At 38.1% G+C, this 26,313-nt stretch overlaps 2 protein-coding genes across 5 annotated transcripts in view; both read left to right on the top strand.

Moving 5' to 3' along the window:
- Positions 1-26,313, top strand: part of GTF2H2 (general transcription factor IIH subunit 2) — a 459,966-nt gene that overhangs the window by 262,157 nt on the left and 171,496 nt on the right. The window lies entirely within an intron of this gene.
- LNPEP (leucyl and cystinyl aminopeptidase) overlaps positions 1,888-26,313 on the top strand; it is a 57,331-nt gene continuing 32,905 nt past the window's right edge. Inside the window, exons 1-3 of one of the 4 annotated variants that reach the window (XM_068177011.1) lie at positions 1,888-2,018; positions 23,166-23,272; positions 25,353-26,193. In XM_068177011.1, coding sequence (XP_068033112.1) covers positions 25,376-26,193 — 818 coding nt within the window. In that variant the 5' untranslated portion in view covers positions 1,888-2,018; positions 23,166-23,272; positions 25,353-25,375. Of the gene's footprint in view, positions 2,019-2,773; positions 2,900-23,165; positions 23,273-25,352; positions 26,194-26,313 lie in introns of those variants that run through there. The other 3 variants (XM_068177009.1, XM_068177008.1, XM_068177010.1) reach the window with 3 other exon arrangements.

Genomic DNA, 26,313 nt, shown 5'->3' with positions numbered 1-26,313 from the left:
AACATCATTCAGGCCTCTCTGCAGCCTCTGCATGACACTGTGTAGAATCCCAGCAAAGTTAGCTACATAGATATTGTTTCTCCAATATATTTAAATATAGGCCCGACGGGGTTAGTGCTTTGAAAAGAAAGCTCTAGAGACCTGTCATCCTATTAAAAGAAATTATTTGGTGATTTAATAATTTAAAGAAGTTTTTCTTTTGACAATGGGCTGTTGTGATATGTTAAGGGATGTCTGAGAATATGTAAATGGTTATTAAAACTCACTTAGCTCTGTGCCAATATTAAGGCCAGTGTTAAACTCCAAGGATTTAGTGTGAAACATGACTTTGACCTAGATTGTGCTACAAGGTTGTCACCATAACTAAGTCTGTGAAACATGATCATGTGTGAAAAAGTGCACTTCTAGGTTTATGAAACACAGAGAAGAGGTACAGGGCTGCACTAGCATCTGGGCTCTTGTGAACCCCTGGCCCTAGTCCCTTTCTTTACCCAAAAAACAATTAACCTATTTTTAAAAATTATTTTTCAAATAAATATGGGACATTAAATTTGTGTTCTTTTGGAGTAATCAATTACCATTTTCTCCTTTCCCAAAAATCAGTGTTTAAAAATCTTCTGTGTTAAGAAAAAAACCAGTCAGATAATAGCAGGAGCGTAGCTGTAAGGGAGCAGGGGGGAGGCAAGTTAAAAAGGAGACACACATATACTGAATACATATAATTTATATATTTTCCTTTTCCAGGTTAAGTATAGATGGCCTGGCCACTTTGATCTACATCAGGAAAATTTTATCCCAAATTGCTGGTATGTGACATATCACACCATGATTCCTTTGTCATCTCTACATACAATCCCTCCCTAATGCCAAGAGGATTGCAGTGGCTTTAGGTTCACGTTGTTCACCTTCAATCTCATGGCTCTTTGTTGATGTTCAGTCATAATCACAAGCTTTTGTCTCTCGTGTCCCAACTCCTCTGGGGGTACGGGGGTTGGCAGCAGGTGTTACTGTCACCTATCAATACTTCATTATAGGTATTAATACACATTACAATAAACACAGTAGTACAAGATGTTATGTAGTTATTAAATATTACATTAAGATGATACAATGCTACGTGCTTTACCAGGAAACACGTACACAATGTCCACAAAAGTAAAAAGTGCCCTGAAAACCAAAGCATGGGCAGTCCTCTCTCCTCAAGCTGGAGAGACCCAGGGCCTTTGAAAGTTCACAGTTGCCACGATGTGTCAAGCAGAAAACACATAAATGCAGTATTTGTAGCATTTTTTAGTTCTTGAATTTGTTTTTGAAGATGTTTATACTTCTCTACTTTTTCCACAGCAGCCACTTCTAATGATGTTTCAACACTTCAATTTTTCATGGTGACGTCCACCGTGGATGCCTGGTTCTCTTTCACAAATACCAGGTCCAGTTTTTATAATTCATTGTTTTGATCTTCTGTGTCTTCCTTTGATCACATTTCACACAATCGGTTGTGCCTTTTGACTCTTACGCCTTGCACAGCAGAACACTACCGGATGATAAGGGAACTGCTTATTTAAATAAAAGGTAAGGTTAAATTGCGACGGAAGGCGCACGGCAGGGGGATGCAGGCAAAGCGGGCCCGGCAGCACCGCCGCGTCCGGCGCGGCCGGCCCGCTGCCGCCGCAGCCGGCTCACCCCGATCTGCGGAGCGGCCCGCCCCGGCATCCCCGGCGTGAGGCGGGCCCATGCCGGGAGGAGGCGGTGCCGCGAGGCAAAGCCAGGGACGAGAGGAAGCGAGAGCTGAGACAGCAGCCGTGGTGGTTGGCCGGAGCTACCTCGCCTGAGAAAGCTGCCGAGCAGGGAGGAGCCGCGGGCTGATCCTGCTGTGGCCCCGGCGGTGCTGGCAGGGGGCACGGACTTGGCCCGTCCTGGGAGCATGTGGCGGCAGGAGGAGGAGGAGGAGTGAACAGCCGCGGCAGCGCCTCCACTGAGAGCGGTCTCCGGGAGGAAGATGGAGCCCTTTCCCAGCGGTGAGTACCCAGGCGGCCGTCGGTGCTCGGGACGGGGCCGTGGGGCCTCCCGGCGGAGCGGCGTTCAGCGGGAGCTGTTTGCCTAGAGGAAAACGAGAGTCTTCGTAGTCTTGCTGCCCCCGTAGTCCGCGGCTTGAAAATTGTCTCAGGTTAATTAGGAATAGGTGGCTGGAACGACAGAGGTAAGAGGAGCTCCCTCGCTTTTTCGGCGCTGTTGCGCTTCTCACTGCCCGGCCGGGGTTTCACTGACACTGGGAAGCTGGGGCCCTTTGTACACCAGGTGTACTCTCGCCGTGTGTGGGTGGCACCACTGAAGGGGTCTTACAGGTGTCTGGAGTTCCAAAGTCATTATAATTCTGATGGGAAGTAGGAGCCAGACCCGCTGTTGATGGCGTTTTCCCGATCGGGGCATTCTCACCAGGACGTGCCCCCCGCCCCTCCGCCCCCCCGCCCCTTACTCCACCCCGAGCGAAAGGAGAAGTAAAATACAGAAGTATCAGCGGTGTACGAAATAGTGTTTCAGCGTGTTCATGAAAGCCAGAAAGCTTTCAGAGCTGCCCGTGCATTGACAGAACTGCTTGAAATACCGACGTGGTTGCATATGCTTGGAGATAAGCATATGGGGGCGTTTGCTGGCATCATGCTACAGCAGTGTATGTGCATCCTGTGCTTGTGCCTGAAATGAAGCCGTGAAAAGTCCGTGTTGCTTCTGCCTCTACTAATAGAATTCTACCCGTCCAGGACAGAGAAGGAAATGAAGTTCTCAGATCAAACTGAAACTGAAGCATATTTGGTTAGATTCACGACCATGGCCAAATATGGAAATAAACAGTGGGTAAAACAACTGCCTGCCTGCTGAAAACGCAGCACATTAGTTACAGGTGGGATTTGGTCTGTTAAATGACAAACATGTTAGATAGCCATTGCTAAAGTACCGGGTAGAGTTTGCTGCATCGTATTTTAACTACACAGTGACCTGCCGAGTCAGAGGCAAAGTTAGTTTTTTTCTGAATTTATGTCAGTTTTTTTAAACGTCAAATCCATAAAGAACCCTATGCACTATAAAATAAATTTTCTGTCTCATGGCAGGGGATTGGCACTGGATGATCTTTAAGGTTTCCTCTAATCCATTGTATAGTTCTATGAACCATGTTGTGAATCTATAAATATATCTTCATTGCCCTGCATTTCCCTGTTTTCAAACACATGAAATATCTCCTATCATTTGCTGATGCTGTTTAGAATCTGAAAGAAACTGAATGTCATGAGATCTGGGCATATTTTGGTGGCATAACTAGCAGGAGAGATCTTTTCTCTCCTTTTTTTTTTTTTTTTAGTTTTTTTTTTTTCCTCTTCATCGTGTCATGCTAAAATTACAGTTTGTACAAGCAGTTGATGTTTTGGTTCTCTAGTTAATCCTGGCCTTAGTACAAGGTCTTTCAACTACAGCCTATTTCAGTCACAGAGTTGTATTCTGCATTCTTGTATGCATTGTAAAAAGAGCTTGTCTTTAAGAGTAATGCAGTTTGGGGGAGAATTTTATTTTGAAGTCATCTTGCTAAGGCCATTCCTTTAGAAAGAGATTAAATGTTGTTTTAAAGGTCTGTTTGACATAATGCTATTGCTGCACTATGTAACGAAACATTTTACAAATTCTGCTCCGTGCAACTGGAAGAAATGGACCTGTAGGTTTTAGCGTGTAGCTTAAGCTACTGACAAGCAATATTCGTGCACTGAGCTTCCTGATTTTGTTCCCTGAAATGAAAACCCTGCAGATGGTGGTAAGACTGGAAGAAAATTTGGAGATGAAGTTGGTCGATAAGTTTCTTCCTGAAAGCTGGCTCTGCTGGATTGGACACCACAGAGAATATGCAAATATTAGAGCAAAAATGTTGCTCGTTATTTCTGATGATCTTGAGGCATGACTGGTGCTCAATGGCAGCTGCAAAAATCTGAAGTGAAGAGGGTGCTTACATTATTGGCTTTTTGAATAGAATTTTCATTTTCATGCCTGGTGGTCTGGAGCCTTTTGTGGGCATCATATTTTTCAAATAAACTGGGTTTTTGTTTTGTCTTATACAATACTTATGAGTTCTGTTTGTGAGTCTATGTGACTTCCTGTGCAAAGTGCTGTTTAAATTCAGAAGAAAGCATGCCTATTGCAGGAAGCTTATAATATTATACCTGTAGATCTCAGTTCTTTGGGGGTTTTACCTTAGTAAAACATAGGGAAGAGGGAACTGACTGGATTTTAAGATTTTGCAAAAGCATTTTAGTTGGATTCAATACTCTGATGCCCATGGGACCAACTATCAATGAGACAATGTCTTGTTTTTCTTTATGGAAATAGAGCTGTGTCTGAATGGGTATGTATCTTAAAATAGACTTAAGGCAGCAAATGCGCTAAAGGGGATATAAATTCCAGCTTTTCTAGTTCAGTATTTGGTAGGATTTTTTTTTCTTAAATAAAAGAAAAAACACAGCCATAATGCATTTCAAAAGTCTAGGAAACCCTTATTATCCTTTCCTTGAAATTCTAGTGGGTGTGCTAAACTCTTTACTGTTTGAAGAGCTTTTCAGTGGAAATGCTCTGATAAACTAAATAAACTTAAGGGTTTTTTTTTTTTTTTTTTTTTTTTTTTTTTCCTTCCCTCATCCCTGTACTGTAAACTTAGTTTTGAACCTCTTTGAAGAGATCTAGGCTGTGTCTTCCTCTTTGCCTAGGAATTTAGGTGGAGATGATGCATGAGGTCTGTAGCTCTGGAAGAACAGTTAGTTGCATAGTTATTTTTAGTGCCTGGAATAGTTGAGTTAATCATAGAATATCTCAAGTTGGAAGGGAACTATAAGGATCATTAAGTCCAACTCTCTGATCCTCAGGACTACCTAAAACTAAACCATATAACTAAGAGTGGCATCTAGACATTCTGTGGTCTCTGGCAGGCTTGATGTCATAACTATATCCCTGTTCCAGTGACCAACCACACTCTCAGTGAAGAATATTTTCCTGATGTCCCATCTGCAGTTCTCCTTGAAAGTTATGAATGCTACAAAGTAGTAAATGTTGTAGAAATGGTTATTGGTAGGATTTTTTTTTTTTTTTGAGATGGATTCCTCTATTTTGCATGACTGTTCTTAATTTGAGATTTTTCCATGAGAATGAATAATCAAAGTTTGATTAAAAGTTCATGGAAGTCTTCCTTATTTGTTGCACATAATTTTTCCCCCTAAATTGTATGGTCTCCCATTCCTTTGAATTCTTCTCTGAATCAATGAGCAGAATTTATTATTTTGACTAGTCATTTGTTACCAAACAGTTTCACTAAAATTTAAAGAAAAAAAAAAAAAAAACAGCTGAAAGAAGTGAAATACAGATTAAAGGAAATATGCAGTGTAATTTTGGACATCTCCATCTTGGACATCGGTGCAAATTATTTTGCAAGTCTCTTTTGCTTATTTTTTAGATTGTATGTGTTTCTGAAAGGTCATTTCATCATTTCCTGCTTAATGCATTAAATATGTCACTTCTCTACTTGACACAGAAAAAAGAGGTAGAAGTGAGCTATTACAGGGTTTCTCATTTAAGACAGGTGACATGCATGAACTTGCAACTGTAGGTGGGACAGCTTGTGAGGATCTGAAGTGCAAATAACACTCACTTTCACTTCGTTCCTGAATTATTTTTATCCTTTTCATACACAACAGATGCAGTCTTTGATATTAATTACATGACTAAATTGATGATCAAAATAAAAAGACTCTCATGGGTAGAAGTGAGGGTTTTTGGAAAGTACAAATAAATCAAGTTAGGTAATGTTATTTACAAAATGAAAATGTCATTTGCAAAATCTAGTTATTTCAGGTAGTTCCTGTCAATTCTAAAATGTTTTTGTTCTTCGTGTTAATTTTGTTCAGTACAGATGTGTATTGAAGGTTGCAGAAGCATGTTCTTGTGTGCATAGCTTTAATTCTATTTGAGACAGCAGGCATGGCCTTGACTGCCAATGATTTACAGTGTTGTGTCATGGAGAAGAAGGGTTCCTTAAACTGTTAGTCAGTCCTAAACAACAGACTGAGTAATTTTTTTTGTACAGTGGCAGATAGAAAACATCAAAGAGGTCTGGTTTTAATGTCTTTTTTTTTTTCCCTGTGTTTTGCCTATCCCATCAATTATTACTAGAAAAAAAAACTTGTTTCATCTGTACCTGAGCGCGAGTTTTATGTTGTTCAAGCACATTGTGCTGGGTGATAGTTTTCTACAAGGCCATGTTGTAGTATCTGTGCTTGTGTTCCTGTGTCAGCTCAGCTGAACCTTTTTTTTTTCAATATATTGAGTATGTGTTTGCTTTTACTGCTTTGCTGTGAACTCCCTGCCAAGCAATGGATGTTCAGAAGGGGAATTCAGTAACTGAAAGAGTGTCTGAAGATGAGAGTATAGGTGCTCACTATTACTCATTGTTGGTGTTTTTCCACTAAGCAGTTGGTCTTCCACTTGCAGAATGAAACTGTGGAGTATCTGTGTGTTTACTTCATAAGTAAAAAACAATGAAAGCTTATGCTAACCTCAGTATCTCCCTGTAAAATTTTCCACGATTGTCTTGTCATTTTTTTTGGGAAGATGATGTAAAGTTGAGCAACCATGTTTCACATTGTTGGGGCTAGGTGAATGTGTGCTACATAAAGCCCTGGAACAACTGCCATAGAAAAATAGTAGAAACAAATAAAAGCAAGGATAAAACCACTTTTGTTTGTTTCACTAGTCAGAATACTTTTTTCATATTAGATGGGCATTGGTGTAACAATTACATACAAAGAAGCTGAATTTATCTTTATTTAATGCATCCTCTGATTAAAGTAGTGATGAATTCAGAGAATTCAAGTTTTTCATCCTTTACTCAGGGGTGTAAGAAAGTTCAGTGAATTTCCAGTTCTGCTGCACAATATTTTTTTTAAGTACAAAAGCAAGGATTGTGTAGAAGAGCAAAAACATTAAGATTTCTTTATGACTGGGAGCAGTATTACTCCTTTGTCTGTCGGAGAAATATATGCATGGCAGCTGCTGCTTAGACTTCTGTCTAACAGTACCTTAAAATAAGATCATATTAACTTCTAAAATAAACCAGAATCTTGTGTGATCTGGGTTTTAATGGCCTCAAAGTATTTTAAAGAGTACATATAATACCTTTTGAAGTTGTGTTTTGATTACTTATGATACTGCTTTAAATAGTGGAAGTATATTAATCTTAAATTATAATAATCACAAAAAGATTGTGTGCCTTCTTACACACAGAAAGGTGGATAATCCTGAAGGATATTTGGAGTAAAGAGGAGAGGGAAGATGCCTGGAAAACTCATCTGGTTGATCATAGAGACAGGAATTTCAGAGTAATACAGTGTGTTGTGTTCTGCGCAGTTCATAGGCACAGCTGATACTTTATTCTTTCATGAGTGTTGTCTTAAAATAGATGTTCAAGGAAGACCTCAGAGCCCAGCTCTTCTCCTGGATTATTAAGGGTGTGCAGTAGTCTATTGAAGCAGAGGTCTTCTTTACTACATCAGGTGGGGAGTGAAGAAGTGGAATCCTGATTCCACCGAAACATGAGATGCTTTCAGTCGGCTGTTTGTTCGTGTGGATATAGGGTCAGTTTTGATTTTGGGATTTGTTTTTTATTCCAATCAAAACTCCCACCAAGATGTTTGGAGGAGTGTTTCAGTGTGCTTTACTAAGCATAACTGTGTTCAGAGAGCTTTCCCTTGGTTGTAATTGCTCTGACATTGGAGGAATATATTGTGTTAACTGGAGTTGTTGTGTAACAATACTTATACCACAGTGGCATTAACTGTTAGGGAGAATTGATTGTGTTCAAAACTAAGAATGTGCCTAATTCACCTACTGTTCTAGGGCCTAATAGTGATTTTTATTTAAGCCTTTCTTATGTATAGAAACTGACAGTTTCTTCAGTAACAATGAGCTGGTAGCACATTAATAGAACCACTTTTACTGTTTTTCATGCATGAAAAACAAAAGTTCAAGACTTCAGCAAGACTTGTGTTAGTGGGAGACCAGAATGCTTTAGAGGCCTCATACTTCTGACCTGCAAACCATTATAAAAGAACAACAAAGAGTAGGTTTTTTGGAAAATGGGGCTGTGAATACAGCATGTATAAACTGTCAGTTGTCAAAACCTGCGCTTTTTATCATTGATGGAGATATTAATGAGGCTTTAGTGTCTCTTTTGGCACAGATGAATTATCAAAAGTGGGAATCATTGAATGATTTAGTTTACAAGGGACCTTCTGAAAAGTGTCTGATATCTAAGCTGTCCACACCCCCATGGTGATGGTTGTTATGATGATAATTTCAAAGCTGATATACCTGCATAGAGTTCAGGAGTAATCTAGATTTCAGTATGTCCTAAGCTACCAGACAGACACATTGCCACTTCTTTCTTTATCAATACCCTTTGTCTTGTTATATTATGAGACTGAGAAAAATGTAGATGGATGTATTTTTGCTCCTTTAAGATGATACAAAACTTACTGTGTCAGGAGTCACAGGCAGTAACCTCTAGACATTGTTGCATCTTGCTTTCTGTGAACTGGACTACCAGTTACGGAGCAGTGAACATGTAATGTGTGCTTGTGACCTGTTGGGGAAGATGAAATAGGAAAGCCTTATAAATATGATTGCCTGGCAAAAGATTTAGAAAATACAGATACTGAGATGAGAACAAGATTTGAGATACCAAACCTTAATTACTGAACAACTAGAAAACAATAGTATAGCCAGGTTGAAAGCAATCCCCCCTTCTGATTAAACAATGCCCTTTACCTGCAGATAGGAAATAATAGTAGGAAAAAGGCTGGTTTAATGACTCCTATGATGCCCTCACCTGGAACTCTCTCTCCCTCTCTCTCCCTGGGCATACCACGAGTTGCCGCTAGCAACTCCAATCAGGGCCCTTCACCCTTTATAATAAATCACATCTTCTAAGACCTGACTTCAGAGATCTCTCATCTCCATCCATCCAAACCGTCCTGGAGTCCAGCACTCCCTACAGACTGTTGCCCAATGTCCAGCGCTCCCTACAGTGACCTGCAGATGGTTTGGTGTGGTTCGAGTTGTCACGTGGGTAATTAAGTAACAGTAGTAACCCAGAAGGCATATTGGGTTGCCTCTGTATAGAGTGAGTGTTCAAGACAAGAGGATATTATTCCAATAATTTGTTACTAAAAGTAAACAAGAGAATTAAAAGATTTGGAAAGCATCAGTTTGTATATAGTATATCAGATTCTGTACCTGTTGGATGTTTCAGAAAACTCCCCAAATTTTTTTTTTCAGAACAACTGGTATCAGCAGAGAAATGTTTTGTATGCTCAGCTATGATGAACCTAGTATTTATCAGACATGAAGTTAATGGACAGGTGTTGTGAAGAGGATAGTCAGCAGTTCTGAATCTGGGAGTTGAGTAGCTCAAGAAATCTGAGATACAACTTCCTGTGTGTCTCTTAAGATTCAGAACCTTTTCATTAGACCCCTGTGGTTAAACATTTTATGTGATTTTAATTGCAAAACATGCCTTTGGTAAGACTGGTAGCAGGAAACTAAAACAACCATATTCTATAATTAAAGCCAAAGGCTTCTTTCCTAGCCCATTTTTTGTTCAACCAGTGGCTGAGGGTTGAACACTGCCTCGACCTTGTGTAAGGTTTTCCTTCTCAGTGGTATCCAAAGAGGAAAGTGTCATTTAAAACTGCTTCATATTTCCCTCCCTCCACTTCCCCTGCATTTTCTCATAGGAAACCTAACTGGTACCAGATTTAAACTTGAAAATATATGGTTAAATGTGAACAGACATGATATATATCTGTTGGATGTCAAAATCCTGACTAACCTTGGATTGGTTAGCTTTAAGTTCTCCTCCTATTTCCTCTTAGCTCTGATAAAAAATTATGACAAAAATAAGTTACGATTTTTTGCCAGCTGTATAGGTACACTATTCAGTAAATGATATACTCACTTTTCCCCCTTCTATGATATTTCCTTTTTGTTGATAACATAGATGAGAAGATTTGAAAAGAAGTCTCCATAGTAGCCTGGCTATTTACATTTAAGTCTAACTGGTAAATGGTGAAATGTAATTGATCCATGTAGTCATTCAACCTGAGGTCCTGACAAAGAAAATGCAATAGTACTTTGCTTAAAAACCAGGAAGAGACTTTCAGAGAACCTTTTAGAAGCCCCCAAGACTAATAAACACTGACTTCCTTGAAATTACACTCCTTGCTCATGTTTCTTACGGCAACTTCAGATAAGAGAAGGTCTTAAAATACATAATCACACATTCTTTTAATTTCCATTATACAGTGAATTGGCAGGGTTTAGTTCCAGTCTACGTGCAGAAGCTTGTCAATACCGTATTTATCTCGCATACTCATTCCAGTGGTTTGCTTTGTTTTTGTCAGCTGATAGATGCAGGTTTGAAATTACATGAATGACATTGTGTACTGTCCTGCTTTAGAAAGAGCAAATAATTTTTTTGTGAGGAATTGAATTATTTTCTTGCTCAGAGGGAACTTAAAATGTATGGAATGATTAGGGAGACATGGTCAAGAAGAAGGAAATCTTTAGTAAGATTCTTAGTGTAACTAATGTGTTTGTGGACATGGGCTTTGTTTGCTGACCAAGCTTGTTGGAAAAGATAAGATAAGCTTTTCTTCATTCCCTCCAAACACAGAATTTTTAATGGATGAGTTGGAGACAGCCCAGGGCATAATAGTGCAGGAAGTAATTTGCATTATAGAAGGAAGAGGTACATTGATATGACAAGGAATAATAATCATAAACAAACAAGTTCTTGAAGCATGCTGAAAAGATTATAAAACTAAAAATCAGCCTTGTAAAAATAAGTGCTTTCTTCAATTCAGTAATTTTCTATGTCTGATGTGATGTATCTGTTGATACTTACCCACAAGAAGAAGTACTGTAATTCAGTATTTAAGTGTTAATACGGGGATGTTAATCACTGCTTCTACAAAACACAATTTTGCAGACAGTTTTGAATATATGAAGATTTTTACTTGTTTTACTCTTTACTTATGTTTTACTTACACATTGTTCCAATAACAAATACAGTATCTTTCAAAAATTAGATTTCATAACTAAATCTTCAGGGTGGTTTTTTTTTTTGCCTGTAAATTTGTGAGCATGTCTTGAGCATGTCTTGCATTTAAGGAGTTGTGCTTGTCTCCTATAAGATCCATGCAGCCAATCTTCAGAGGTTTTTTTTGTTGAGTTCTGGGTCCAGAAATGCCATGAGTAATTTGCTTTCATGAAGACTTTGAATAAATATAACTTTTTGTTTGATGATCTTCCTCACACTTCCTTTCCTCTGTAGGAGGGAGGGTAGAACTAGAAACCTCACTGCTTGCTGGATCCATGAAAGTTTGAGGTTTTAGTTAGGATTTTGGATGGGTTTCCTGATGTACTCAGACATTTGGCATGTGATCTTCAATGGCCTGTGCCAGTACCCTTATATGCTTTCTGCAAGTGAATTTCTTTGTCCCAAAGAGCAAGCATGTGGCAACAGGGGTTATTTACTGATTGTGCTGTAAGTAAATTGTCTGTGAGAAAAATTCAACAAAACTGATATTCAACAAAACTTCTGTGGGGTGATATTTTAGAAGAACAGAAAAGCAATTTTAAAAATTAATATTTGTTAGTTAAGTATTTTTTCTGCTTCAAAGGTTTTTTTTAATTGCTTCCTCCAAAATTTTGAGGCATTTCTTTTCAAGCTGTGACCAGACAAGACATATACAATGACAGAGCAGGGAGAGCTGGCAATTAGAAAAACTAAGTGAGTCTTCTATCTTTACATGGAAACCAAGGTAGGCTAGGAGGTAGTTAAGAGTTTGTGACTGTCGCAAGCTTTCAGAATAAGGAACTACACTAATTCCTATGGTAATTGGTCCTGGAAATAGGCGAACAGTCCTACAGTAAATCAGTGAATGTAGTGCTCAGAGGAGAAGTAGGAAGAGCTTGCTCACATTTTAAATTATTTAATCTTCTGCTGGGTAGCAGCAGCTGGATGTCCAAATCTGTTATTATGAAAGAAGAAAAAGAACAAAGAGGAAGATGGAAAACAAAATAGTGTCTGTATTATCCTGAACACCGGTGTCTGGGAAAGGATGGTGGGATGTGCTGAGGGGGTGATGTACCTTCTGTTAGAGGAAGGGGCGAGTTGGGTGGGGGAATAGGCCCAATAATGTTTAGAGGGATGTTCTGTCAGTTTTAACAGCTAGGAATACAGTATGGCATCAGCAAATAAATTGAGATGGCCTACAGATTGTGCAATTTACTTCATTAGATTAGATTTATAGAATTTATACCTAATATTAGAACTCCCCATGCTAAGCAATTATTTATCGAATCATAGACTCATTTAGTTTGGAAAAGACCTTTAGGATCATGGATTACAACTGTTAACCTAACACTGGCAAGTCCACCACTAAACCATGTTCCTTAGTGCCACATCCATGTATCCTTACGTACCTCCAAGGATGATGACTCTATCACTTCCCTGGCCAGGCTGTTCCAAAGTTTGATAACCCTTTCAGTGAAGAAATTTTTCCTGATACCCAATCTAAACCACACTTGGTGAACTTGAGGCCATTTCCTCTTGTCCTGTTATTTGCTACCTGAGAGAAGAGACCAACACTCACCTCACTAGCCAATTTTCAGGTAGTTGGAAAGTAACTAAGTAACTTGGAAATTCCTGTCCTGCTTAACTGTGGTGTGTGTTTTGATGTGTTTTTTGTTTTTCTCCAGAATGTGTAATTGAAATCTAGTGTAAAAATGGGAATTCTCTATATTGTATGGGAACTGGGATAAAGTAACTTAACTCAGCATTTTGGCTCTAAATTTTTCCTTGTTATTTCAAGTCACTTAGATTTAGAGTAATTTACCCATTGATAAAGTAAACAGAAAAGAAATATCCCAAACCATATTTAACCAAATAAGAATTAAATTTATGGATAGAAGACATTAAATCTCTGTATACTGACCTCAGTTCCTTCATCATGAACATTCAGCAGTGGCTCTGTGGGTTGATGAGGTAATAACTTTAACCAAAGTTCTGCTTCGTTTTTATCCCTATGAAGGGGAACTGCTTACTGATCATCAATTTTTCCCAGAAGTAACAGCAACTGAATGTTTAAATTATATTTCTTTAGATGTTTTGACCCTAAGCCCATACAGTAACTCAGACTCTCAGAGAACTGGGTATAGAAATGCAGATGGGGAAGTTGCATCTGAATTGTGGCTTTTGCTTTTCAACAAGAAATTAATTTTAGATTTCTGTTTGCTTGTTTCTTATTTCTTTTAAATAACCTACTCTTTAGACATATTTGATGTATTTGAACTGCAGAAATCTTTATGAACACAGCCTGGGTATTTTCACGCAAGTTTTAAATTGAACAGCTACAAAAGCAGAACAGCTGAAAAGTGGAAATGTCAGTAACAATTTTCTGAGTATTTTTGTTTTTCTTCACTGGAGTTTACATATAATGAAATTGGAAAAATGGCTCTATGGGCCACGAAAAAAGGATCCAGGAACAAAATACACTGCATGACTGTTTTGGGAGAAATTTGAGGACATCAAAACATCTGCTGCATAGAGGAGAGCACAGATGAGATGTGGTTTTCACTTGGACTGCTGAGATTCAAAGTAATTAATACCAGAAAAAACATTGCTGAGTATCAAGTAACACCTTTCTCTCTTTTTTAAACCTCTTTTATAAAACAGGAGAGAGGCCTATGTCTTTAAGAGCTGGTATCATTAGACAGCTATTGTTAAGCATAGCCTTTGATTTTATTTTTCTATTGTCTGCATCAGTGATTTCAGAAATCAGACTGTTGACGCCTGTGTGAAAGTAAGTTTATTGTACTTACTCTACAACTTCAAGACTTGTTGAGCCACTAGAAGCCTTTTGTGTTCAGTTAACTTTTGCTCAAACCTCCAAGTGCTGCTCTGACTTAGCAGCTACCACTGAAGGTACCTACTCTCACTGCAGCCTAACCTACAGGCCATACTAAACCTTTAGGCCAAGGGTTGCCTTGAAGCAACTTACTCTAAATGCAGCTAAAATAAGAGCAAATATCTTCAGAGGAATTACCTCAATCCTAAAATAGATTAGAGAGTTTGTAAACTAGGGAAAGCAATTTAGATATTCTTTTTTATAGAATGCTGCTTGTTCAGACTATCCAGAAGAGCTTATCAGCAAGCAATGAATGAAAACTTCAAAACAAAGTTCTTTCAAAAGTAAATACCTCTCAGACAAAATCGTATAACAATTCTCCTAAGTGTTTATAAGCACAGGTCTGATCAACTGTTACTACCATTTTCTGCTAAATGTATAAAATGTCTGCTTTTTTTTTTTTTTTTTGCTCGATTTCAACACTTTTGTTCATTTTTTAAATCAATCTGTAGAAACCACTGTGTGCTGATTTTGAATATCCTAATGTACACAATTCATCAAGGAAAAATCAGACACTAGACTACAGCAATTAACAGTTCATACGAAAGGCAAATTTAATCCTTAAAGAATGGTTGCTAGGTAGTAGCCAGGAACCTGCAGTATTGGGAATAATTGCATGCTGAGCATGGAATATTGCTAGCAGATAAACTGCAGAAACTTTCCAAGGCTGTCTGTAGCATTACCGGTACTACTGAGTGTTTATTTTTGCATGCGCCTTTTTTTTTTGTACGTTGAAGACTTTTTCTTTGAGGTAGTTGAGTAATCAGTGAAATAGAAGGTAGTGCTAAGGCAGTGTAAAGGGTTGTGAGATGTGTCTTCAGATTCATGTTTTTTTGCTTTTTGGGGGGAATGGAATTGCATGTAAAGTCTGTCTGATCATCAGTTGTTTTGCATGTCTGTGACAACAACTGTATTGCACAGCTCCAGTCTGGGTCCAGTCAGTACTGTATTCATACTGTAAATTCTCTGATTGTGCTGAGATGGGAGGCAGTTCTGCTTCAGAAGTAACTCTGGAGGTGGTCTCCTTTCAGATGTCAAAAGGTAATGCAGCTTCTATGTACTCATACTAAGTGTTCAGGTGGATTGAGAGGCTTCAGCCCATAGCTCTGGACTGGCCATGAACATTAAGATGACAATCAGTTCTGCATATGAGTGCGTCTGTTTATCTGTTTGCTTAATTGTCTTTAAAAACTTTGACTTCATATTTGTACTCAATGGTGAGAAAGCCTGGCTTTCCTTTCCTAGCTGATGCTGCTTCATCAACAGTGAATTACAGTTTAAAGGTTAAATACCAGTATGGTTGCTTTTAGCCAGTTGATTTAAGTGTCTTTTGTATAATTGTTCAGATTTTGAAATGCTTCCCTGAGCAAGCAACCTGTCATAAGCCTTATTGCAGAGCTGATGTTATTTCTGATTTGACCAGTAGTTTTCGAAATTGCAGTAACACAGAAAGCAGCTCTGAATCTGCACCCAAACATAATAGAAGGCTTCTGACAGCAGGTTTTTTGTCTTAAGCACTTATTTGTAGGCTTAGCATTTACTGGCATATATTGCCAGAGATCAATCAATGCCAATTATTTGTGTTCTTTGAGAATTTTGTGGTAAAAAATTAGATGTCACCTAGTGATGAGATAATGTCATCTATGTGTTCAAATACTGTGCCAAATATCTTATAATACAGCATATAGATAGGACATAATAGATATATATGGATCTGAATGATGCCTAAATAGGGAAGTGGGACTGCGAAAAAAAAAGAAGCTTCTTGCTTCAGTAATCTGTTGAGGGTTTTATTCTTAAAATATTTCTCTTCCACAAAACTATTGATATAAAATACTGTCAGTTTTCTAAGTTTTCACTTCTGTTTCTTGATATTCGTTTTTTTTTCTCATTTCATTTGCTGAAGTAATTAAGTAGAGTAGAATGTTGCTTCCTTTTCTGCTGAATTTTTGAAACTCATTTCTGTCTTATTAGGTTATGCAATTCACAAACAGCATTAGCTAAAGTTTCCAGCCTAATTTAATCTTTAGGTTTAGAAATGTGAAGTTTATATCTAAAAAAATGTTAACAATTTATGTCTTAAATGTGCATTTTCAAAATCTACCAATTCAGATTTGTTTTACTGTCAATTAAACCTCTTCTTTCCCAGTCATTTTATTCCTCATCTGTTGAAAAAAAATCTGATAGACAATAATATTTTATCTATATTCCTGTCTGTTCTTATTTCTGTTTACTTAAACGCTAATGCTGATGTGCAGTAATAAAAGCCCTTAAGTAGTGATGTTTGGAACTAGTGATTTTTGATCCCCATTGAGAAAGCGATTTCACTTTCTGAAATGTTTCTTACCTTTTTGATTTCCAGTAGTATTTGGAATCAAAATTTTCTTAAAAATGCCTCTGTATGCCAGTTTGAGTATCTGTGACAATGAGTCTGTTTTAGCACTCCCCTTTGGGCTGCCCATCTCTCTTCTCTCCTCTCAGACAATGTAGAAACAATAACTGGGACAATAGTTTTGGGTGAGAATAGGATGTAAGATTTGGAGCAAGTCTCAAGCAATGAGTCCAGCATGAGGTGCACAAATAAGAGTGAATGTTCCCTTCTGTCTTCTATAAAAACATTAATATTTGGCATTTCAGAACTGGGGGGATTGATCTCCTGCTTCCTGTAAAGTAGAATTGGTGATCTGCCATGTCACAGTTTGACACTGGCACAATGCCAGTGCCTCCATGAAAAATACACCTTCCTAAATAATTGCTGTGAGATGTGATCAGGAACAGAGCAGAGCAGGCCCAAGCTTAATAACAAAGAAAATAACTTTATTAATCTACTACTACTATAAAACTACAAACACTGAATCCTGGCTGAAGACTTTCCAAAACACCCCTCCTCCTCCCACCTAATTTCCAAACAAACCCAACAGTGAGACACCACCCAGGATCCTGATCAAGTTGCCACCTTTCAGATAATCAAATACTCAATCTTTCAAGGGAGACAGGAGTCTCTCCTGTGCCACAGACTCCCCAGGAAACACAATTGCCACCCTTGTGTTTCCATGTCACACATGGCAACCGCCCAGAGAAAATCTGCCATGGTGACACTCTCCTTTCCATGTCACAGTGCTCTCACCACCGTGCATGGACAGACTGCTCATAGGGCTCCTTTAAGGATGCTTTGCCATGGACCAAAAGAGACAATAGTTCAGTTTCTCATTTTGGGACTACAGTCCCCCCCCACTTTCCCCTGGGGCCGAGGGTCTAAGAACAGAGGTCTTCTTCTCCTCTTCTTCTTCCTTGAAGATAGAGGGCTTCTCCACATTTTCTCCAACTCTCCTCTGTTCTCTCCACTCCTCTGCTGGTAATCACTGAAACAAGTCTCTTGGCTCACCAACGCACCCCCCTAAGTGCAGCTTCTGTCAGGAGAATTTGGTTCAGTCTATGGCTAACAAGAAAAGTCCAGCCACAAGCCACTCCATCATCTCCTTCCAACTCAAAATTTTTTCTTCCATCATCTCGGATCCCAGACTGTCTCTCTTCTACTTCAAATCAAGGAGGAGTAATATTTTACAAAGCCTTCATTTCTCAGGAAAGTGTTAAAAGTTCAGACTCCCCGGACGGCTGAAATCTCTGCCCAGCAGCCTATTCCCAAGGCCAAGGCTGGGCGCCTTCCCCCCCCTCCTTCTCCTCCGCGCCGGCAAAGTTATAGGTGCCGTCCGGTCTCTCTGTCTCATCCCTCTGGGAGGGGATGACAAAGACATCTCCGCTTCTCTCCACCCTTCCGTCCACAGGAGCTGGCTCGGTTCCAGTCCTTCTACCCCTCAGCTCACCTCGACCAGGCCACATGGCTTCCGCTCCCCCACCCAGCCCCATGGCTGGGCAGGGGAGATCTGCACAGCACCCTGACCGGAACCAAAGAGAGCGAGCTCTTGGGAGTTCTTGCTTTTAACCCCCTGTGTTCTCAGAGGCGTATCCACACCTTCAGTGGTCACTTCAGGTGCCAATATCCAAACTTGACCACTGATTGGTTTGACCCAACTTCCTGAAAAAATCACTTCCATGTCAAACCACGACATGCCATAAGTAAGAGCAGAGCCCAGGTATATAGTTTTTAATTTTTACAATTCTGTTAAAATTGTATTTTTACTAAGTAACTCAGCTTAAATAAATAGATTTATGGCTTTTATTAGCTATACGTAAAAGTTGGGCCTATGCCGAATTTAATTTAAAAATTCCCCAAACTTAAAAAAGCTGGATGAATACTATCTGCTATGTTGCTTTTCCATATTGGAGACATTTGGTGTATTAAACATTTCTCTGTCTCTATCTGCCTTCTGTTTCAGGTTGAAGATGCAGATTTGCATCAGACAGTTCAGGAAGAAAAGTGCAAACCTTTAATAGTGTTTCCAAATCCTTAGTGCCTCAGATGTCCTTAAGCACATTTTAGATGACTCTTTAATGTGAAAAGTCACAGTTTTGTTTCTACAGTCAAGTCTAGTCTTTCTAGGAAAGAAAGGAGCGTTAAGATAGATTTATTTTATAGTGACAGCCTTAGTGGTTTGTGCATTTAAAATGTTAAGTTATTTTAAATTTAAATAGAAACTAATAATAGAAACACATAACGCTTCTGAAAGCTTGTTGAATATTCGTTATACTGTTCTCCTGTAGCTTGTTTTGTTCCTTCTTGCATGCAAACTGTATAATGCAAATATGTCTGGTTTTGAGTCTCATATTTCATCTTGTTCTGGTCACTAGCTTGACATGACTGCAGACATAAGATATGTGTGAGAAATTTCACTAAGTAGGTATATTTTTGGTTTCCTCTCTCATAAATATAGATGGGTACTGTACTGTGTGTAATGTCTTCATCTTTTCCCTAAAAAAACAAATTCTGTAGCAGGTACACTGGTTATTTCCAAACTTTCTAGAGCCATGCTGCACAAATCATATTACCTCTTAAAGACGGTGCAGTTACAGCAGAAAACTTAAATGTGTTTGTCATGGCTAATAGGTTCTTTTTAATTTGTGCTGTTTCTATTTTTTTTTTCAGATACAATGAGAAATTACTATTTCACTAACTAAAATGTAAGTTTTAAGTTACAGTGAGAACATTTTTGTGATATCTAATTTTCAACCTTTGTTTTTTCTTCTTTTTCTGGGAAATAGTTATACTAAATTTACTGCTTTTGATACGAGACAGGGCAGTTACTCTATATGTGTCATTATACTGCAGAATTCCTTTGTTGGCTTTTCCATGTGACATAATGTTAGTTACTGACAAAGACTAAACAAGTTAAAGAGCAGTAGCATTTGTACAGTTTTGTGTCCATGGCTATGTATGAGTGACCTGCTTCAGTCATAACTACATTCCTTTCTGCTTGTCCCAACTAATACTCCTTTCTGCTTTGTCCGAAAGACCAAGTGAAGGGGAAAAGGTCAGGTTCCATGTACTCTAACCAGTCTTACTATTTTTACTGATGAGTTAAATATATATACAAGCATGCATTTCTCTGCTTAGAGCGTGCTTACATGCCATATACAAAGTATTTGCAAGTGCTCATAAGTGCTTCAAATAATTCCTCAGAGTCCTGGAAACAAGGAATTTTATGCTGTTTGCTAAACCTTAACAGTGTAGAACTAATTCTCCAATACTTAAGTATTAGTGGAGCCTTTGTTGTTTTAGTTTTAGACTGTATGACACAGTATTTGTGCCCAATAGCATCTTCTCCTCCAACTCACTTTACCATCCTGGTGGCAAGCTCATTCATGTATTTGGAATAACATACTCTGATCTTAGTACCTGTGCTGAAATCTTGCAAAGTGTTTCACTGCTACTTCTAGCTGAAGTGGCATTTAAACAGGTACATGAAGATAAAAACTATCTTTAAATTGAAAAAATTCATCTCGGAGTTGCTTTTTGCCCTGCTGGATAGCCTTAGCCAAAGCAATCAGGCTTTTGATAGGAGCAAATTTATGTGGTTTGTGTATGGAGTTGGCTGTTTTGTCAGAAGCTGCTTCTGCCAAAAAAAGAGCCAGTGCTTTTAAATTTGGACATAAAAGTTCTGTATGCAAAACAGTATTACAGCTCTTAAATAGCTAATGTCATTTTTAAACATTTATTCCTGAAATCATTGGGCAAAAATAGTCTTTGACATAATATCAGTGAGTTGCTTGATAGCAAAACAAGTACTTGGCTCACATTTTTTCTGTGTTCTTTCCTCATCCACAAGGCATGAATGTCTTGTTTTGGGCAGGCTTAACTCAGCATCTTCTCTCCTGTTATTTATATGCAACTGAAGTAGTTTACATTCAGTGGGAATCAATTTTTATTCCAGTTGGTTGCCACACTTTATACTCCTTTACGAGTTTGGTCTGGCCTTGGGTTTTGCTACTTCTGCTGGTACATGCTACCCAAAAGTTATTTGCTCCTAGGTTACTCCAGAATTACAGAAGGGTTCTCACTTATTTTCAGTGGGAGTTTGATTGCTACAATGTGTCAGGTGTTACTGTAATTTCTCTAACATTTTTTTCAGTTAAAATATTTTATCATATCTGCTCACTATTTAAAGATCATATTGTGCTGAATTTCAGTCTCAGAAAGCAGCAACAGTCTGTCTAAATTGAATAGAATTGAACAGGATTTTTAGGGTTTTTTTCAGTTTTAGCCTCTTAATCAGAATTGAGAAATTGAAAAATAAAATGCCTTTGAGCATTTTCTGCATATCTTTTAAATAGGAATGAACTCAATTAATAGGTGACTTAGATCCATATAAGACTTTTCAGTAGTGAGATTTCTGCTCTGAGGTAGAATACCTCAGAATATGATAGACTATGATAGAATATGAGATAGAATACATCAGAATATGATAGACATAGACAAGAGACTACTGGTTTTCTTTTGCAAGAGAGAAGTACATACCTCTAGAACTAAAAAGAGGTATCAATAGCATTACAGGAAGATATTGTCTCTGAAATATAAAGGAATAATTTCTTTCTGTATTCTACAGAATATTTATAATGGATTCTAAAAACCAAACATCATGAGATACTTTGCTGTTGCACACACTAAAATTCAAAACAATGTGTTCCCTATTAAACTTCAGGAAAAAACTTACATTCTCCTCCTTAATGAGATGTGACCTCTTCAGACAAAATAAATACTGGGAGCAAATGCTGGACTACTGTTTTACTTCAAAACCTGATTCTTCCTGTAGGATCATGTTTCATAGTGAACATGAGTATTGTGGTGAAGTTTCTTAGTAAGTTTAAAGACTAATTTGTGAAAGGTATAGAAGTGAAGAGTGTCTGTCTTACAGGAGCAAGCTGTGTGGCTTGCCTTTATGTCCTTAAGTCACGCCTCTCTATACCACCTAGGTCACATTATCAGAGCCTATGGGGATTACATTGTCAAAGACTGCAGTACATCGAGCAAGCTCATTGTACTGTTGTCTTGGCACAAACTGCATTTGAAGTTCACGTCTAAGTATTCTGTCCTCTTCACACAAAACAATAGACCCAGCTTGTTACCATCCCTGAATATTGTAATGAGGAGATACATTGCAATAGATTTTTGGGAATCTGTGCTGTGGGAGGCAGCTCTAAGGAAACATTCAGAACCATCAATTTTGAGAAAATGTATGCCTTCCTTAATTTTTTCAGTATAAGGAAGATTAGCTTTCTGGATTTGTTAAACGTATAATAGTTAGCCTCACATCTTTTCTCAGGATTGTTTCTAACTGTGAGTATTCATATTATTCACTATTAAATGTGATAATAGATCATGTATTGGGGAAGATAAAATCCCCAAGATAAAAGATTTTAAAAGAGTTTAAAATCTCTTGTTTTCAGAAGAAAAATTTGTAGAAGAATTGTGTAAAATCGCTTTTGGGTATGTTTAAGCTTTTAGCTGATGTAGCTAAAAGCTTACATTTTCACCTTTAGGCTCTTAGCATTTCATTAGGGGCATTTTGAGAGCAGCAAGACTGACTTCCAAGACTTTTTTCTTTTACCTATTTGTTTACTCTCACACTAGACTTGTGTTTAGCAAAGATTTAGATTCAAGCTGCCATGCTTGATTGCAGATGGCTTTTGTAACACATTTTATCAGCTCAGATCAGTACTTCCATTATTGTGGAATAATACTTCCATCTTGGTGTGACCACAAATGTCTCTAGCACACCTGCAACCTCTGGCATGACAGTGGTAGTTCACTGGGACCATGCAAGTTCTTTCCAGGTTAATTTTCCTACTCGTGAATTTATAGTCATTTGTCCTGTATTATATTTGGAATATGAATTAATCTGCTTTGTATGTATCTTAAAATGGGAATGTTTGCTGCTTGGCCATATGTGGTATGAGAGATGACAGTGAAATGTGATGCTTGCAATCATGCTCCTCAAGCTGCTCCTTATTCCTTGTGGCATGTTTCAGTTTAAGAATACTGGGGTGTTCCCCTTCATGTGGCTGTTTAGCTCATATTGTTAAAATTGAAATGTTGTAAAAGTTCAGTTCACTCACACTATCATGTTATCAATGCCAGTGAACCAGCAGGAAGCAAAGAGTTCAGAGTTTATCTGAGTGTTAAAGTTTTAAGCAAATTTTCTATGGTTCATCTCCTAAAAATGTGTTCTGTGAATAAAGAAAATGATGAAAAGACTTTTATGTCAGCATAAATAGCTCGAGTAATTTTTTGATACTTGGTCTATGTTCTTTCCACTGGAGAGTAGTAGTCTTGTGATGTTTTTGATATGCAGTAAAGTTTTGATCTTACAGATTTTAATTACTTCCAATTTGTGCAAATATTTCTGTAGGAATTGCCCATAACTGTTGTTTTCCTAGAAATTAATGTCTCTAGGTATTAAAACTGTGAATTGTCTTGAAGCTAACTTCTAGTTTAACTTTTCTATCTTAGTTCCAGTTTGAGATTTTTTAGTATAATTATTTTTTACTGAAAAAGTTGTTAGTACCTGCATGCGACTTTGAAAATACTGTCTTTAGAAGAAACTTAATCGAGAATAAGCTCCTCAAAAAGCAGACTGTTCTCTAAGCCTCGGACCTGATGAAACCTGCTTTCTGCTAGATTTTTGCACTTTATCTTTCTCCTCCTTCCCTCTGCAGTGCCTCCCCTGTCTTCTACCTCTTTTGCTGGCCGTGCAGCTGCACATGCCATGGCTGGGGTTGGAGCTCTGTACTGATTGACTGCTACCTTTTGGAGTGGTTAAGATGTGAGTCTTAATACCTGCCTTTTCTACATAGCAGATATGGATTTGGATGTCTTCTACCAGCAGCTGTTGTTTTGGGGTGGGATTACATTGGGACTCGAAGAAATTTGGTCTTAAGTCTGTTTTCAAATTTGATTGAAGCTAGTCAGCAAATTTCAAAAGCAACCAGCTGAAGGGAGTAATAAATTCTGTTAAAAGTTGTAGTGAATTATTGATTAACTGTTCTTGGGGATAGGAATTGTAAAAGAGTTTCTGCTGCACAATACTTTTCTTTCCACATTTTTTTCCTCCACTTGGTTGCCTATGTGTTTTCACTTCAAATTTAACTTCGCTTTCTGTCCTCTCAATTCTGTGTGTTCCCCAATCTGACATGAAAGTGCATGTGCTCCGGTGTAGAGATCATGGTGCTAGACCACTGAATGCAACTGCAGCCTGAAGGCTGGCATGTGAGCACTGTACTGGGAAATGCCACAAGAATAGAAAATTCTGGAAGCTTTTGCCTAGAGGTTGGAGCAGATGACTTCCTGAAGTTCCTGCCAGCCTCAGATATCTTGTGACCCTCTGATCCTATTCCTTCTTAGAGCACGTAGATCCAAGTTTCACCAAACTCCCTGTTTTCATACATCACTGTATCTCCTGTTCAGGTTGACTAGTGCACCTTTCTCTTACTGAATTTTCTGGGGAAGGATTTTTTATTTTCCTTTTACCTTATTTTAAGGCCCTTTTAATTGCTACAGTTACTGACACTCCAGTTTTTCTGAGTTTGTGGCCTTGAAGCAGGAAGTCTTGATACATTTAGAGTGAATGTTGAGGAACTTAGTATATCTAGTTTGAAAATGTTCTTGCCATCTTTTCTTTAAAATGTTTTATTTTCACTTTTGAGATTGTCAGCCATATAGAGACTTGACTTTAATAAAATGAAAAATAAAAGAAATAATACATTGGAGGAACAGTTATATTCTAGGTTGTTTATAGATTGGCAAAATGTACTTTTTTGTCAGAAATCAATAAAAGTTAGCCTACTTTATAGTAAGTTTACATCCAGAGCAAAAATCAGCTTTCTTGTTCTGGAAACAAATAATGTGGAAGATAGAGGTGTGATGTTAGTATTGTTCAGTTACCAGTAGACAGGCATATCTTAAAGAGATTAGGTTCATTTCTGAACCCTTGTAGTTGGGCAAAAGTATTGTCTAATCCCTTGCATAGAACCTGTGACTGGAGACTAATGAGCTAAAAGATAACCTTTTACATAAACAGTGGAAGATAAGATCAGAAGTTTAATTAAAATGTAACTGCATGCTATAAAAATGTGATTTTAAAATTTGGTATGAATCTCAATTCCTCCTTTATATTCACTGGTCCATTATCTATTAAGGACAAATTTTACGGAGGCAAACAGTCTGGCACAGATTTTTCTTCTTAGATACGTGGATTCTTTCAAGGATTGTTACTATATCTTAAATGAAGATGTCAATTCGAACTATGATTTTTATACTGCTATTTTTGTGTGAGAAATATTTTTATCTTTTTTACAATGTTTGTGAAAAATGAAGTTTAAAAACATCAAATAGTTGTTTTATTTGTGTGACTGCCATCACATTGGCAGATTTTCTCCTCTGCTAAAGAACTCAAATAGTAGCATATTTGAAACACTTCTAGAGCTGTATTGGTGTCTGTGCTTTACTGTGCAACATAAGAAATAATCCAACCTAAAGAATTTAGTTATTTTACTCAAAGTTGAGTACAAATATAGTTTACTGGGGTAGAGGAAATGCAGCCAGGCCAATGACATCAGTGGATTGGGAGAGCAGTGCAGTGGTCTAGCTGACCTCCAGTTATGGTGTAAGATGCTTTTGATTATGTCCAAGGAAAGCATCCTTTTGAAGACACTGAAAGCAAAGTTAGGTTAGGCAGAAAAGCATAGAAATATTTCCAGGAAACAAACTTAGGAGAGAAAATGGAAGAGATCTTGATGGTATATATTGTAAAGATGTTTCCCATTCTGTAATTCAGTGAAATATCTTTGAGGTGTTACACTCAAGCCTGTTGTTTATGGTGTAATATATGGTCATTTCTTTTTCAGATCGAATTCAGTTACCCAGGAATATGATAGAAAACAGCATGTTTGAAGAGGAGCCCGATGTGGTTGACCTGGCAAAAGAGCCTTGTTTACATCCACTGGAGCCTGATGAAGTGGAATATGAACCAAGAAGCTCCCGTCTCTTGGTGCGTGGCCTTGGAGAGCATGAAATGGATGATGATGAAGAGGATTATGAGTCATCAGCAAAATTGTTGGGGATGTCCTTCATGAACAGAAGCTCGAGTCTGCAGAATAACATGTCTGCATATAGACAAAATCCAAATGGATCATGCTCAGTGCCCTCTACGAGGACCATAGTGGTTTGCACAGTTGTTTTTGTGATTGCATTTTCATTAATTATAGTGATTTATCTTCTTCCCAAGTGTACATTTACCAAAGAAGGCTGCCATAAAAAAAATCATACAATGGAACTAATATATCCTTTGGCAACAAATGGAAAACTATTTCCATGGGCAAAACTTAGACTTCCTCCTGATGTTGTACCACTGCACTATGATCTTGTCTTGCAGCCAAATTTAACTACTCTGAAATTTGCAGGCTCTGTAAAAATAGTGGTCAACATCCTCCATGTAACTCGGAAGATTGTACTTCACAGCTCAGGACTTAATATCACCAAGGCAACAATTACTTCAGCACAAGGACAGCAAGCAAAGCCAGTTGAATTCCTGGAATATCCACTGCATGACCAGATTGCACTCATGGCTCCAGAGGCTCTCCTTGCAGGACAGAATTATACTATCAACATGGAATATTCATCTAATTTATCAGACACCTACTATGGCTTCTATAAAATTTCTTACAAGGATGAGAACTCTAAGCAAAGGTATGCACACTAATACATCTTCTCCATTCTGTCACTTCTAGATTGTGCTTTGATAACAGAAGTAGAAAGGTTGCTTTTTTTATTGGACATTTTATGCTACTTATTCCTGTTGAGAAAAAT

This window comes from Anomalospiza imberbis, chromosome Z (genome assembly GCF_031753505.1).
Source record: "Anomalospiza imberbis isolate Cuckoo-Finch-1a 21T00152 chromosome Z, ASM3175350v1, whole genome shotgun sequence".
NCBI lineage: Eukaryota > Metazoa > Chordata > Aves > Passeriformes > Viduidae > Anomalospiza > Anomalospiza imberbis.
This window is presented reverse-complemented; position numbering and strand designations above follow the sequence as displayed.